The 15,556-nt window shown below is 33.8% G+C and overlaps 2 protein-coding genes across 2 annotated transcripts; both read left to right on the top strand.

Moving 5' to 3' along the window:
* The first annotated feature begins 966 nt into the window (after positions 1 to 966).
* On the top strand, positions 967 to 4,156 carry LOC115705735 (pentatricopeptide repeat-containing protein At3g49740). Its single transcript, XM_030633153.2, has 2 exons — positions 967 to 1,396; positions 1,515 to 4,156. The coding sequence occupies exon 2, from the start codon at positions 1,693 to 1,695 to the stop codon at positions 3,865 to 3,867; it is 2,175 nt and encodes a 724-aa protein (XP_030489013.2). The 5' UTR covers positions 967 to 1,396; positions 1,515 to 1,692; the 3' UTR covers positions 3,868 to 4,156.
* Positions 4,157 to 12,701: 8,545 nt separating this feature from the next.
* Positions 12,702 to 14,786, top strand: LOC115705794 (uncharacterized). The gene is made up of 2 exons (XM_030633238.2): positions 12,702 to 13,011; positions 14,152 to 14,786. The coding sequence occupies exons 1-2, from the start codon at positions 12,906 to 12,908 to the stop codon at positions 14,538 to 14,540; spliced, it is 495 nt and encodes a 164-aa protein (XP_030489098.2). The 5' UTR covers positions 12,702 to 12,905; the 3' UTR covers positions 14,541 to 14,786.
* The last annotated feature ends 770 nt before the right edge of the window (positions 14,787 to 15,556 follow it).

Genomic DNA, 15,556 nt, shown 5'->3' with positions numbered 1-15,556 from the left:
GCATTTATGGCCTCAAACAAGCCTCACGACAATGGTTTAGCAAACTTAGTCAAACTCTGATTTCGGATGGCTTCATTCAATCTCTTTCAGACAATTCTTTGTTCATTAAAAGAACAAACAATATTTTTTTGGCCATTCTCATCTATGTAGATGACATAGTTGTTGCTAGCAACAATGACAATGCCATCTCACACTTCAAAACTTATCTCCATGACAAGTTCAAACTTAAAGACCTTGGCACCATTCGTTTTTTTCTTGGTCTTGAAGTTGGTCGCACAAAGAAAGGCATTTCAGTCTCTCAAAGGCCTTTCACACTTCAATTACTAAAAGACACAGGCTATATGGGTGCCAAACCTGTGTCTACTCCCATGGAAACAAATCTAAAATTAAGTAAAGACCAAGGAAAGTCTATTCCCGACCCTACAGCCTATAGGAGTCTCATAGGCAAACTCATATACTTGACTATTACAAGGCTCGACATCTCCTATGCCGTAAACCACTTAAGTCAATTTTTAACTTGTCCTCGGGTTCCACATCTCCATGCTGCACATAGAATCTTCCAGTACTTAAAATCAACCCCAGGCCAAGGACTCTTCTTCCCATCAAACACTACAACCACCATTTCAGCATATGCCGAAACAAGTCTTTCTCCATCCAATGTTCAAGTATCCTTCTTTTCGGATGCTGATTGGGGGGATTGTCAAGACACTAGACGCTCAATTTCTGGTTATTGTCTCTTCCTTGGCAACTCACTAGTATCATGGAAATCAAAAAAACAACAAACCGTTTCTCGCTCTTCTGCTGAAGCAGAATATAGAGCAATGGCTAATGCCACATCTGAACTCACATGGATCGTTGCTCTCCTCAAAGATTTTGGCGTCAATCCTACCACTCCCGCACTGCTCTATTGTGACAATACTGCCGCCATTCACATTAGTGAAAATCCTGTCTACCATGAGCGCACAAAGCATGTGGAAATTGACTGCCACTTCATTCGAGAAAAGGTCCAACAAGGCTTGATCACGCTACTACATGTCTCTTCTCAAAACAACCTCGCTGACGTCTTCACCAAAGCACTATTACCAACTCACTTCTCCAACATTGTATCTAAGATTGGCTTAATCAACATCTACACTCCATCTTGAGGGGGGCTCTTAGGATTAGTTGGGATTATGTTAGTTTAACTTTGGATTAAGTTAGTTAAAGGTTGTTAAGGGTTGTTTAGTCTTTTACAAATGTTGTATCACAGTTGTACAATTCTGTTACAGCTGTTCTTGATTTTTGTCATGAGCTATATAAAGCTCTCTCCCTCTTTGTAAAATTTAGATTCAAGAATAATAAAAACAAAGGCTAATTCTCTCTGCCTTTTCCCTATTCTTTCTCATAAAATTAAAAGGTACTGATTACTCACGAGATAACTTCCCCGCTCAAGGGTTGATATAAATCTCTGCCCAATTTAAAAAATTTCCCTTTTTACATAAATTTATGATTTCTATTTTGATTTGCAATTGTAGGCGCCGAGAAGAAGGAAAAGGCTCTCATCCACTGTCATGGAAGCCCGCTATTTAGCTCAACCTGAAATTAAAAGGTACTATTCTTTCTATACGACCAACTCTCTTCTTCCTTAAACCAAACCAAAAGAAACTCCTTTTGTTCTTCTCAGTTAGTGTAAATGGTTTAACTCAATCTCAGATGTCATCCAACTCCTCACTCCTCACCCTCAATCGTAAGCTTGCTCACCTCACTCGTGCAAACCGTTACTCAGACGCCCTCCAATTTTTTACCCAATCTCAATCTCAATCTCCCAAACCAGATCACTACACTATCTCCACTCTCATTACTGCCACTTCTAACCTTGCCCACATCACTTTCGGCAACCAGCTCCACGCCTACGCCATTCGAACGGGCCTTAAAGCCTTTCCTCATGTATCAAACACCTTGCTTTCTCTTTACGCCAAAGCACAAGACCTAAACTCTCTGAATTGGGTTTTTTACGAGGTTCAGAACCCAGATGTTTATTCTTGGACCACGCTCTTGTCAGCCTATACTAAGTTGGGTTGTGTTGAATATGCTTGCCACTTGTTCGATAAAATGCCTCTATGTTGCAATGTGGCCATTTGGAATGCATTGATTACTGGATGTTCCAGTAACGGGTATGGTGAAATTGCTGTGCTTTACTTTAGTAAAATGCACAAGAGTTCTATTAGGCATGATAATTACTCTCTTGCAAGTGTTTTGAGTGTGTGTTGTATAGAGACTTTGGATTTTGGGAGACAGGTTCATTTGTTAGTGATTAAAACTGGGTTTCTAGGAAGAACTTCTGTTGTTAATGCTCTACTTACAATGTATTTCAACTGTGGAATTGTTTTAGATGCATACAAGGTATTTGGAGAGGCTGATGATGATGATGCATATAAGGTATGTGATAGTATTACTTTTAATGTGATGATAGATGGTTTAGCAAGGGTGGGAAGGGATGATGATGCTTTGGTAATGTTTGAAGAGATGCGTTCTGTTTGTTTAAGGCCATCTGAGCTGACTTTTGTGAGTGTTTTTAGTTCGTGTAAAGTTCCTAGAATTGCTCACCAACTACATGCCGAAGCTATTAAATTAGGATTTGAAGCTCATCCCGCTGTGAGCAATGCTGCAATTAACATGTATTCCTGTTGTGGGGATTTAAATGCAGCTCACATGGTTTTTCAAAGATTAGCAAACAAAGACATTGTCTCATGGAATAGTATGATCTCTAGTTTTTTTCAAGGGAATGATGGGAAATTGGGTATCTTGGCCTATTTGGAAATGCAGAGGGCAGGAATAAAACCAGATGAATTTACTTTTGGAAGTTTGCTAGCAAAATCAGAGTTTGTTGATATTGTGGAAATGGTACAAGCCCTTATATGCAAAAATGGGCTTATAGCTAAATCTCAAGTTTCAAATGCCTTAGTTTCAGCATATTGCAGACATAGGAAGGTGAATCTTGCATATCGAATATTCCAAGATACCGAGTGCAAAAACTTGGTGTCGTGGAATACGATGATTTCTGGGTTCTTAATAAACGGATTTCCCGTGGATGGGTTAGAACAATTTTCTAAATTGTTGATGACAAACATCTTGCCAAATGTATATTCCTTGACCATTATTCTAAGTAGTTGTGCATCCATTTCAGCCTTAAGTCAAGGTAAACAAGTTCATGGCTACATCATCACGTCTGGGTTTTGTCCAGAAACTTGTCTTGGTAATGCACTTATTACAATGTATGCAAAATGTGGAGTTTTGGATTGGTCACTGAGAGTTTTTGATACAATGATTGAAAGAGATACAGTCTCATATAATGCTCTGATATCAGCATTTGCACAACATGGACAAGGAGAGGAGGCAGTACGTTGCTTCGAGGTAATGCAAGGCTTGTCTAGCATGTTCAAACCAGATCAAGCCACCTTCACGGCTGTTCTTTCTGCTTGCAGTCATGCTGGTTTAGTTGATGATGGTATAAGAATATTCAACTCCATGGTGAATGATTATGGTCTTTTAGCTGGAGTAGATCATTTTTCTTGCATTGTTGATCTTCTAGGTCGCGGTGGCTATCTTGACGAAGCTGAAATTATTACCAATAGTAAGCATCTTAAGGCACATTCCAACATATGGTGGGCATTGCTCAGTGCTTGTGCAGCTCACAGTAATATAAAATTAGGAAGAATAGTTGCTGGGATTCTTCTTGAAACTGAACAAGATAATCCTTCAGTTTACGTGTTGTTAGCAAATATTTATGCGGCTGCAGATCAGTGGCAAGAAGCAGCTAACACTAGGGAAATGATTAGAAGAACAAAGATGACAAAGCAACCCGGCTGTAGTTGGATTGCATCATAACACTATGAAGAAATTTTGAAGGGTTTCTTTGAACTAACTTCTTTTGTGCAAATATCCTTTTTTTAGGGTGATTTTGTGTAAATATCTAAAGGTGATCACATAAGCAAGATGGATATCCACAAAAGTGATTCATAATAGAACTTAATTTTGAAAGAGAAATTATGAGGGAACCATCATTGACTGTGCCAATGCAAGAGTAGCTACATATGATTGAAAATCGTTAAAGTCCTGTATGTGTACCCACTGGTTTCTAGAAAATAAAATCTTAAAAAGAAAATACTTTAGACAACTTTGCATAATTTTTATATAAGAAAAGAAAATAATAAATACAAGTCCTGTTGTTGAGTTCTTTTGCTCATCCAAGGTGGGGTTTCTTTTCTTGGGACTTTTTTTCTCAAAAAAGAAAACATATTTACAATAAATATTTATGTTTTTTTTTTTTTAAAAAAAAGAATAATATTTTGGTAACAAACATGTTATCGGCATAAATTTACCCTCTCCGCAAGGACTCGGTTATAGAGAAATCGCAGTTTTAAAAATAGCTTGCAATATTATAGTAAGAAAAACCTCACTATATTAAGAAAGGCATGGAAGCTCGTGGTCCAGAAGAAGAAGCATGGTTATTAGTAGTACTAGGAGTAGAGTGTTGGTTTAAGGCATGGATTGCGGTATTAACAGGTCTCATTCATAATGGCATGAGATCACACAATTAAAAAATGGTTGTTTGCGATGTGAACCGGAACCAGGTAATGACTAACCGCAATGCGTTGTGTGGGTTTGATCCTTCAGTCTCGTCCTCAACAGTGCTCTACAAATAAAGGCACAACTTCCTACCGACCATCCCCCGGGTGGTGGTCTAATGGAGGACCTCGTAACAACTGGCTTACAACATGATCTGCAACCACACCCGCTCTCCCCGGTCCCGGCCACACCAAGTGCATCCCTACCATTTTAATGCCCCACTTGGTCACAGGCCCACGTTACTAGGCCCGGCGATCAAGCTTGCAAAACGTACGTATATAAAACCTTTCATCCGCCAAACTTGTACGATGTGGGATAATTCTATTTAAATTTCATTCGTAAACGAGAGATGTCATAAAATAGCAAACCAAACTCCCTTTTTCCGGACAAATATTTTTTCTTATATTTTATTTTATTTTATGTACCAATCACCACATAGGTATGTATTTATACATTTTCAACGAAATATGACTGTGCTACGTGACATACGGTTTGGCAAATAATATATCCAATGCCAGAGTTAAAAACAAAACTTTGACTCTAGGATGTAATTGATAGCTTCTATTAACATCATCTAATCAAAAATATATTCTACATAAACATCATCTATTAGATATTAATTAATATTGGGAATAATTCTTTACATGTAGGGGTCAAGCAGGATCAGAAAAAAGTAAAAAAAGATCACTTTGAACTACATAAATTGGATGGGAAATGACCTCCAACCAAATTGACCTAAAGCATTTGCAATTTCATTCAACAAGAGGAACCTTAGGGAATTGGACAAAGTGAATAACATATCAGCTATTAAATATGTGATGTTAACCAGCAACTATTACTGTAGGCTTGTTACTTGCATTACAAACTAAAATGGATATATGATATTGCGCTACGTACCATCAAATAAGGCTTTGGCTTCCATCTCATGTGGTGATCATAGCATCCATATAAAGATTTTTATCTATATAGCAGCATCAGTGTTCAACTTTAAGTGATCAAAGGTGGAACCTAAGAAAAAGGAGAAGCAGAATGACCATTTATCTGGAGGAATTTTCTTCTTCTGCACCCTGTGAAATTGGTCCAAATATAAGCTAGGCAGCAAAAGCAAACGTACAATACAAAGAATACTGTTATGTATAGCTCAGCCACTGAGTTTTTTATAAGGCTGAGGTGGACTTGGAACTTGAAGTTAGTTAAGTTAGTTTGCTTGTCTAAGTGCAACTCTAAATGTAGCTGTCAGAAAAATAGGACTCATTCTCAGAAAAAAAAAATTGACTTTTCAAATATAAACATTTGAGAACTGCTGGATAGTAGCAGCGATGCGGTATTTTTTTTTTTCTTATCTATTTTGATTGGTTAGTTTAAAAGTATTATAGTTAGAAAATAAAAAATAGGGTCCATAGCTAAAAGGTAGCTTGCATTGGATTTGCCCTTATAGCTCACTAGCTATGTATATAAGTGTCACATGTCTAAGTGGGAGAGATGATCGAACTAGCAATTAAGAGAAAGAAAATAGAGAAATGGAGGGTGAGAGACTTTTGTAATTCTGCCCTTAGTTTTGATTGTAATTTGTCTTGTATCGATCATTGATTTGTAATCAATAAAGGAAGGATGTTCTCTTCAATATTGTGTGTTTCTAGTTTCAATTATCTCTCTGTTTTATTATTCAGATTTAGATTTGTTCATGTACTTGCTGAAATTTGTTTGATTTTTTGTTCAGTCCGAGTGATATCAAAATCACAAATAAAAAAAGTAACAATAAATACATAAATATGTTCCATTTTCGCATTGTTGTCTGCTTTCATTGAACCTGCTGCTCTGTAATTAATATTATACCTTAGTTGATTTCCAGGCCCCTCTAGGATCTAGCTCTCTTACATCATCGAAAAAGTACAAACTAGTAAAAATGAATTTACAAATTATAATCATATAAAAATATGTAGTCTCAACTCAACTCTAGAATAAGGATGTAAGGACCAATTAAAGCAAATAAATAAATAAATAGAGGAAAATAAAAGGTCTCAAATAATTCTTAATTATTGATGCCTATTCCTATAATTCATTAATAACTCATTAACTTGTGAGTATTATTATTATTTATTTATTTTTGGATTAAATATTGTAAGTATTTTAATTCCCAACAAAATAATTTCTTGTATGTTATACTTATATGTATAGCAGCATTATTGGTGTTCATTATTTTTTATAAGTGGTACTTTATGATTAGTTAGTGATATTTTTTAAAAATTATTTTTTAAGTTATATGAGATATAATACTTAATTACACTAATAACAGTATGACACCGAAAAGAATACTAACCAACATTAAATTTTTTTATTTTATAATGATCAAAATGATAATCCACTACAAGAATGAATGGTGGTATTACTATTAATTAGGTGTGAATTATGCAAAAGTGGTAATCAACTTTTTCTTTTTATCATACATCACTACCATACTTTAAACGTAATTATTCCTCCAATATAGCACAAAAGTTAGTTTTAAAAGGAGTACCCTTACTTTAGAATGACTTTGTTTTATATATATGCTCTTAACATTCATCTAATCTATTTCTACCCATCATCAATGATGGAGCTAGGGCCGGGGAGGGTGTCGTGGCCTCCCATAATTTAATTTATTTTTATATATATGTATTGGCCTCAACAAATTTTTTGGTTGGCTTAATTCGTTTAAATTTGTATTCTCAGTGTATTTTTTATTGTATTATTTATTAGTGCATTATTTTGCTAAAAAAATACTAAATTATTTGAACTTTAAAGATTTTTTCTATTATGTCTCGTGTGTTAGCATTGTTATAAGGTATTATAGTTATCACATTAAAATCTTACAAATAATTAATAATTTTTTATAATTATTATTAAATTGAAATAAATTGAACCTATGTTATAGTATTTTTCTTATATTTCTTATTATTTATTTTTTACAAATATTTATTATAGTTTAATGAGAGAATTACTATAAAAACTTACTGTGTAACACCGTTTTCTAATGCCAAAAATAACACATCACTAATCAGATAATTAAAATGGTATTTCTTTTGGCAAAGTAAAATGACATTTTCTTTTATTAAAAGAGAAAATTTTATTGTCAAAAAGAACAAATGCTACAAAGATCAACATCAACAAAATAACCACCTATCGACTTATTTACATAGGGAAATTTGATTTTCTATGCTTAGAAAATCAAAAAATTTGATTTTTAAACCAAAAATTTAAAACCTAAAAAAACTATTCCTTTTTTTTCAAAACCCCAAAAATACCCCCCTCATTATTCTCAACCATCTCTCTCTCTTCCTCCTTTCTCTCTCAAAGCAATCCCACCCGAAACCCAACTAAGAAAGCACCAAATCCAACCGATCCACCTCCGGCGTTCCACCCAAAACGCCGATCGACCACCACCCACGGTGAACCACCGCACCCACGGTAGACCGCACCCACCCACCCTAGATCGCACCCACCCACTCTTGACCGCCCCCACCCACTTCCTGCGATTTTCTCTGAAACTTTTTTTTTTTTTTTCCTGCGATTTGAGAGAGGGAAGAAGACAAAGGTCCGATGGTCGGACCTTGGGGGTCCGATGGTCGGACCCATCGGACCCCCAAGGTCCGACCATCGGACCTTTAAATTTTTTTTTTTTTTTTTTTTTCCGCGATTACGGAGAGAGAGGAAGAAAGGGTCCGATGGTCGGACCTTCGGTCCGATGGGTCCGATGGTCGGACCCATCGGACGAAGGTCCGACCGCCTTTAATTTTTTTTTTTTTTTTTTTTTTTTCGCGATTTGAGAGAGAGGGAAGAGAGAGGTCCGATGGTCGGACCTTGGGGTCCGATGGGTCCGATTGGTCGGACCCATCGGACCCCAAGGTCCGACCATCGGACCTGGGGTGTGGGATTATTGGGACCGGCTAGATAGAGAGAGAAAGAGAGATAGTTTTAGTTTGGGGGTATTTTTGGGGTTTTGAAAAAAAAGGTATAGTTTTTTTAGGGTTTTAATTATTGGTTTAAAAATCAAATTTTTTGATTTTCTAAGCATAGAAAATCAAATCAACATTCGCTTTAAGATCATCTCTAATTAATTTATTCACATGAGAAATTAATTATGAAAATATTTTGCTCAAAAATATTTTGATTCCACCAAATAGTTTTTTGTGAGTGAATGAATGAGTTAATTATTGTTTGAGTTGTCCTTTCGGAAAAAAAAAAGAAGAAGAAGAAAAAGAGAGAAGAGTTTCGATTTGAGGTGTAAAAAAATGCTTCACGGAGTAGAATAGATTCATAGAAGGTCGGTTTGACTTATGAGAACCAAATCTAATTTTATAGACTTTATATTTAGGATAAAAATCACCTTATCATAATCTCTAATCTTCTTATAATATATACACTATTTTCATTTTTTTCTTTTCTTTTTAGATCCGAGTACTTCTATTTTTAATATATTTGATAGGCCATATGAGACCATTTCCTTTTAAACATTAACGAAGCATATTGAAAACAAAAAAACAATATTAGAGACCGAAGATTTCATCTCTGAAGTTGATCGATACTATACTCTAGCTATGATTTTTATTTACACGACTCCCTTAATAAATAAACTATTAATACAAATCTCTAATCAAGGTTAGAAGAGGTAATTAGTATAACTAAATATTGATTGTAGTTTTGTTTTTTATGTTAATTACATATCTTTCTATGTGCATTGGCATTGTGTCAAATAATATATATATATTTTAACTAACTTTGGAAATGTTTTGAAAAATTGATATTTTTGTTTTAATTTATTAAACATCATATCATTTATATTATAATAAATTGATATTTTTAAAATAAAGTTTTAATAAATATAAAAGGGAAATTTGAGTTTCTATGCATTTTTTATACCCAAATTAATTATCTAAACTAATACTTATAACTCTTGAAAAAATAGGACTACTTTTACCTAAACCCCAAAATACCCCCTCATTATTCTCAACCATTTCTCTCTCTTCCTCCTTTCTCTCTCAAATCAAACCCACCAAAACACACTGCCGATCCACCTGCCTTCCACCCAAAACCAACCATCGCACGAACTGAACGGCGAACGCCACCTCCGACCGAGACGCCGACGGAGAGCCAACCGAACCCACACCTCCACCACCTCCGACCCAGCCCCACTCTCTCTTCCTCTCTCTGAAATCTGAAAAAAAAAAAAAACCCACAGTCCGATGGTCGGACCTTGGGGTCCGATGAGGTCCGACCAATCGGACCCATCGGACCCCATGGTCCAACCATCGGACCCCTCTCTCTCTTTTCCTTTCTTTGAAATCTGAAAAAAAAAAACCCACAGTCCGATGGTCGGACCATGGGGTCCGATTGGTCGGACCCTGTCCGACCATCTGACCGTGGGTTTTTTTTTTTTTTTTTTTCAGATTTCAGAGAGGGTCGAAGGTGGTGGAGGTGTGGGTTCGGTTGGCTCTCCGTCGGCGTCTCGGTCGGAGGTGGCGTTCGCCGTTCAGTTCGTGCGATGGTTGGTTTTGGGTGGAAGGCAGGTGGATCGGCAGTGTGTTTTGGTGGGTTTGATTTGGGAGAAAAAGGAGGAAGAGAGAGAAATGGTTGAGAATAATGAGGGGGGTATTTTGGGGTTTAAGTAAAAGTAGTCCTATTTTTTCAAGAGTTATAAGTATTAGTTTAGATAATTAATTTGGGTATAAAAAATGCATAGAAACTCAAATTTCCCATATAAAATGATATTTTCCGTTATAAAAAAGAACATATATAGTTTTGGGTGATTCTACAATACACCCCTTTAAAAGAAGTACACTAATGCACCCTCACCTATTTTCACATTCAGAAAAAAAAATTAATCTAATTTTTTTTTTTTCATTTTTATTTTTATTTACGTTATAGTTATTTAAAATATCTTACAAAATTTTGAGAAATTCGGAATAATTTACAATATAGTGTTCAAACAATTTATTTCACACGCATATAAAATAAAATAGTTACGGGTGCAACACACTTTTTGAACAACTACAACGTATATCTATTTAAAGATAGTGCATTGTAGAATTTTCTTATATTTTTTTTATATAAAAAAAATTACAGTTGACTTTAAGTATAGTAATTAGATTTGAAGATAGTATATTATTACGTAAGGGAAATTTGATTTTCTATACTTACATATACCAAATATTTTATTTCTAAACTAATACATATCATCATTGAAAATATATGACCACTTTATCTAAAATCCAAAAATACCCCTCTCAAATTTTCCATACTTTTTTTTAGTGCAAAAAAAAAAAAAATTGGTAGTCCGATGGGGTCCGATGGAAGTCCGATGGTGGTCCGATGGTCACCTGATGCTACTTTTGTATGTACAAAAACATAAAAAAAAAATTGGTAGCAGATTTGGTCCGATGGTAGTCCGATGGGTGGTCCGATGGGTCCGATGGGTGGCCCGATGGGTGGTCCGATGGTGGCCCGATGGGATGGCCCAATGGATGGTCCGATGGGTAGCCCGATGGGTGGTCCGATGGTGTTAATGGGGTGATGTAAATGGGGGTATTTTAGGGATATCATAAAAATTGTCATATTTTACAAATATTAATTATTATTTGTTTAGAAAAAAAAATTTTAACCAAATGTAAGCATAAAAAATCAAATTTCCCTTACGTAATAACCTATATATTTTCTTTTTAAATAATAAAAAAAATGTAGGAGACTTCAACACTTGTACTACTAACATGTACACTCTTGCATTGCATGCATGACCGAAATATGTCTCTTTCACTCATTTATCTGTTTGAGGAATAATACGTATCAACAAGTGACAACTATGGAATCAAAGTATTAAAGAGAGGCACAAAATTTGTTATCAAAAAAATAAAAAATAAAACAAAAGAGGTACAAAATTGTAAGGGAATTTTTATTTTTTTCGGGTCCACCATGGAACATAATACATAATTTTGGTGGGGTACATTTAGTCTATTGTATAATTTTTTCGGGCCAACCATTATTTTAGGTCTCGTTTGGAATGTCATATTAGGTCATATTGTATTGTATTGTATTATATTAAATTGGATTATATATATCATATTTTTATATAATATTATATATTTAGGTGTCCATAAAAATTAATACCACATATAGTTTTACATAAAAAATATTACATAAAATACAATTTAATATAATACAATACAATACAACTTAATACGGCGTTCCAAACGAGCCCTTAAAGGCTTAGTTACATTAATTACATTAACCAAGTGAAAGAAGACTTTCAAATAGAAAACCTTTAAAATATTTTAAAAATTAACTTGTTATTTTTTTTAAGAAAATATTATTTATATTGTTTATTGTTTTAAATATATTTTATTAATTGTTTTAAATTTTAATTTTATTTTTTATATGAAGATATGTGTAAATATTAATATTATAGTAAAATTCTATAATGCACCCCTTTAAATGGGATACACCGATACATCTCTATCTGTTTTAGTATCCAAAATAATTTTTTAGGCAAATTTTTTCTCATGATTATGTAAATTATAGTTTTTTAAGACATCCTGCAAAATTTTAAAAAATTCGGAAAAGTTTAACAAACCGAAAATTACGTTCAAACAGTGTGTTGCACGCGTGACTATTTTATTTTATACGCGTGTAAAATAGACTGTTTGAACATCGTTTTTTATATTGTAAATTATTCTGAATTTCTCAAAATTTTGAAGGATATCTTAAATAGCTATAACGTACATAAATATGAAAAAAAAAAATTAGACTACAAAATTTTTCTAGATGCCGAAACAAGTAGGCAGTGCATCAGTATATCTCTTTTAAGAAAATTTATTGTAGAATCACTCGTATGTTTAAAATAAATAAAATATATTAAAATTTGAAGAAAAAAAAAAGTAAATTTTTAGTTAATTATTTTTAAAAAAAAAAGTAAAATAGAGAAATAAAGTTTTAATAATCTATTTTATAAAAAAAAAAAAAAAAAAAAAAAAGTGAAGAAATGAGTGCTCAATCAGAGATAGATGCCTCTCTTTCTCTAGTCCAAATATAAATTCAGCTTCATTAATTTGACCCATTTGATTTGTTAAGATAAGGACAACTCATATGTTGTTCACTTTAAATCCCGTGTACTTTTTATTCTCCAACCCATTTAATTATAGGAAATAATCATACATATATATCCATACAAACACATGAAGGTAGGTTACATACCAGGGTTGAACAAAGGAATATAGTTTTGAAGTGAAACTGCAAAAGGGGAAGAAACACTCTGAAAAGTGACTGAGATAATGGGAAGTAAAGGAATAGGAGTACTACTCTTCATCTTTGTCCCCCAACTTTGTGTAGTAGTTTTTGCTTTGTCTTCCTCACCTCTTCATCAACACAAGTCTTCAGGTATATAAATATATGTATGTTTAATTTTCTTATTTAGGATAGTTTATATATACCAGAGTAGTGAAAAACCCTCTAATATATATACCACAACAAACAAGAAGCTCATAATATGAACTACTACTTCTAGCTACCTGGAAACATATATTGAGAAAAACAGAGGGTTTTTTTTTATTATTGTTGTTGTTTTAGTTATGAATTTTGAAATTTACATAATAGTTTAGTATTTGAAATTGTGTATTGATTGAGACATGTTTAACCCTTACAGAACATGCCAAATTAAAAAATATATATAGCTAATTTTTATACTTTTATTGTAATCCAATATCCAAATATCACTTTGGAAATTCAAGAAGCATGGCTATACCCTTGCTTTTAATTATACTTAATTTCAACATCTAGAAAAACAATACCTTTCACTACTGTTCATTTTTCTGAGGCCAAAATTGAAGATGGTAGTTGAAAATTTATGGTACTACTTTTTACTTTCACCCACAAGTTTTTTTTTTTTTTTGGGAAGTTAATGGACTCTAGATCATACACTTTCTCTTAGGTACATAAACTGTATGGTTTGTCTTCATGGGATAATCCTACCAGTTGTTTATTTTGTCTTAATGTGGAAAAGAAAATGTCCATACAGTGAAGATAGAAAGCAAAAGATGAATATAATAGTAGTCTAATCTTATTGTCTGCCACTTTCCTGAATACTGCTTCAAAAAAATAGCAGTAGGGTCCCAGCTCCAAATGCTGAATCTCTAAAATTATGCTATAATTGTAACTAGCTAGCTTTTTTTTCCATGTGTAAAGGTTCTTTATTTCAACAGAGTGCCTATTATTATTATCTGTTTTTGCAATTATTAAAATTCCTTAAGCATGACTGGTATTGGTGTATACATGTGTTGATTAAGAATTATTTTTAAGGCAAGAAAGCATGGAATACTTTCAATTATCAGAAAAGGGAAACTTGGAATATGTTTTCCCACTTAAGTCTAATTCTAAGGTCAGAACTAAGATTGAAAAAAGTGCCCTTACAAGTTGGATGTTTTGTGTCATAGTTTGATCAAGAACATAAATTTCTCAGAAGTAGTAACTGCATCGCTATATTGCTATATTGCAAGTACTTAAAGTTATATCCCCCATAAGGTTTTTTGCAGGACAAAAACTCAAGAGGGATAAATACATATGAACATAACATCAAGGGTACAGACAGTAAGAATGACACTAGTAAAATTGCTATAGAACACATCAACAAGATTGCTCATGGAATTAGACGTGCAAGTACTGGCGCCGGTGGCAGCAGCACAGGTGCCAGACCAACTAACCCAGGGGAAAATGGTGGGAGAGGAACATCCACTCAAGGAGGAGGAAATTACATTCCCGTGTATGCAGCTGGCGCTGCAAACAACCGCCATCCTTATCACCGGGGAGCAGCCAACAGCAACCGAATACAAGTTCACACCCTTATTGTTGCAACAATGGCTTCTCTCCTACAATTATATGGGGTGTTCAGATGTGGATTGAACACTAATTGAAAGCCTCAGTGACTGAGTGTTCTTTCTCTGGTATATAAAACAGTAATGTGATTGTTTTCTTTTCTGCTAGCAATATGTAGTTAGCTTTCCTGTCATACAGCCTGGATTATTTGTTATGTTGACCCCAATGCATATGATAATATACTTAAATTATCATTCTGCCTTGTACATACTGAGGATGATCCGTTTCTAAAAACAAGTTGTACATGGAACCATCAACTAATGCATATGATAGTGCTTAAATTAGCTTTCTTACTGTGCAATTGCAGAAAGCTTGTCTGCATTTTTATAGATTACATATAACTACTCTACAACATGATAACATATATGGATCTATGAAGTGAGACAAATAAGTCAGGACCTGGTAACACATAATTAAAATTCCAAGAATTCAGCAGAGGCCCAGAATGATAATGTGGTAGTTGAAGCATTAGAGCAGAAACTTCTCTATCATGAAGAGGTACACACTGCACACAATTATGGAAAGTACTTGTATATGTGTGGTGGGGCAGAGTGTACAACCAAGTTTTATAGCCATAAAACATCTTAAGGATATTTTAGCACAAATAGTCCCTGATATATCCGTAGTCTGGCAATTCAGTTTCTGAGAATATTATTTTTGGCAATCAAGTTTTTGAGTACTAAAAACTTCAGCAACTAAGTCCTAGTTATTCTGTAATAATTTTGATATCTTTCTAAATATTGTACATTTGTACTTGAATTATTTTTATAATTCCTTATCGTATATTATTTATAGAATATCCAATAGAAAATTTCAAAATGGAAATATTTTCAAATTCTGAAAATGAAAATTGTTGACATTATATTGTATTAATTTTTAAAAATTTCATTCAACAGTTAAGAATTTTTCCAACAAATTTAAAATCGTTACTGCATATACTCAAGACTTGATTGCCAATTTTTTTTTTCGTAGAGACTATACTGCCAAACATGATAAGACTTGGGGGACATTTGTGCTAAAACCTTTTAAAATAAATTTATCATCAAATTAGTAC

Source organism: Cannabis sativa, chromosome 1 (genome assembly GCF_029168945.1).
Source record: "Cannabis sativa cultivar Pink pepper isolate KNU-18-1 chromosome 1, ASM2916894v1, whole genome shotgun sequence".
In the NCBI taxonomy this organism is placed as follows: domain Eukaryota; kingdom Viridiplantae; phylum Streptophyta; class Magnoliopsida; order Rosales; family Cannabaceae; genus Cannabis; species Cannabis sativa.
This window is presented reverse-complemented; position numbering and strand designations above follow the sequence as displayed.

Excerpts from the sequence above, each read along its gene's own strand:
- LOC115705735 (XM_030633153.2), top strand. The coding sequence starts at position 1,693 with ATGTCATCCAACTCCTCACTCCTCACCCTCAATCGTAAGCTTGCTCAC.
- LOC115705794 (XM_030633238.2), top strand. The coding sequence starts at position 12,906 with ATGGGAAGTAAAGGAATAGGAGTACTACTCTTCATCTTTGTCCCCCAA. Across the intron at positions 13,012-14,151 it reads TCATCAACACAAGTCTTCAG|GTTTTTTGCAGGACAAAAAC; the intron begins GTATATAAATAT and ends ATCCCCCATAAG.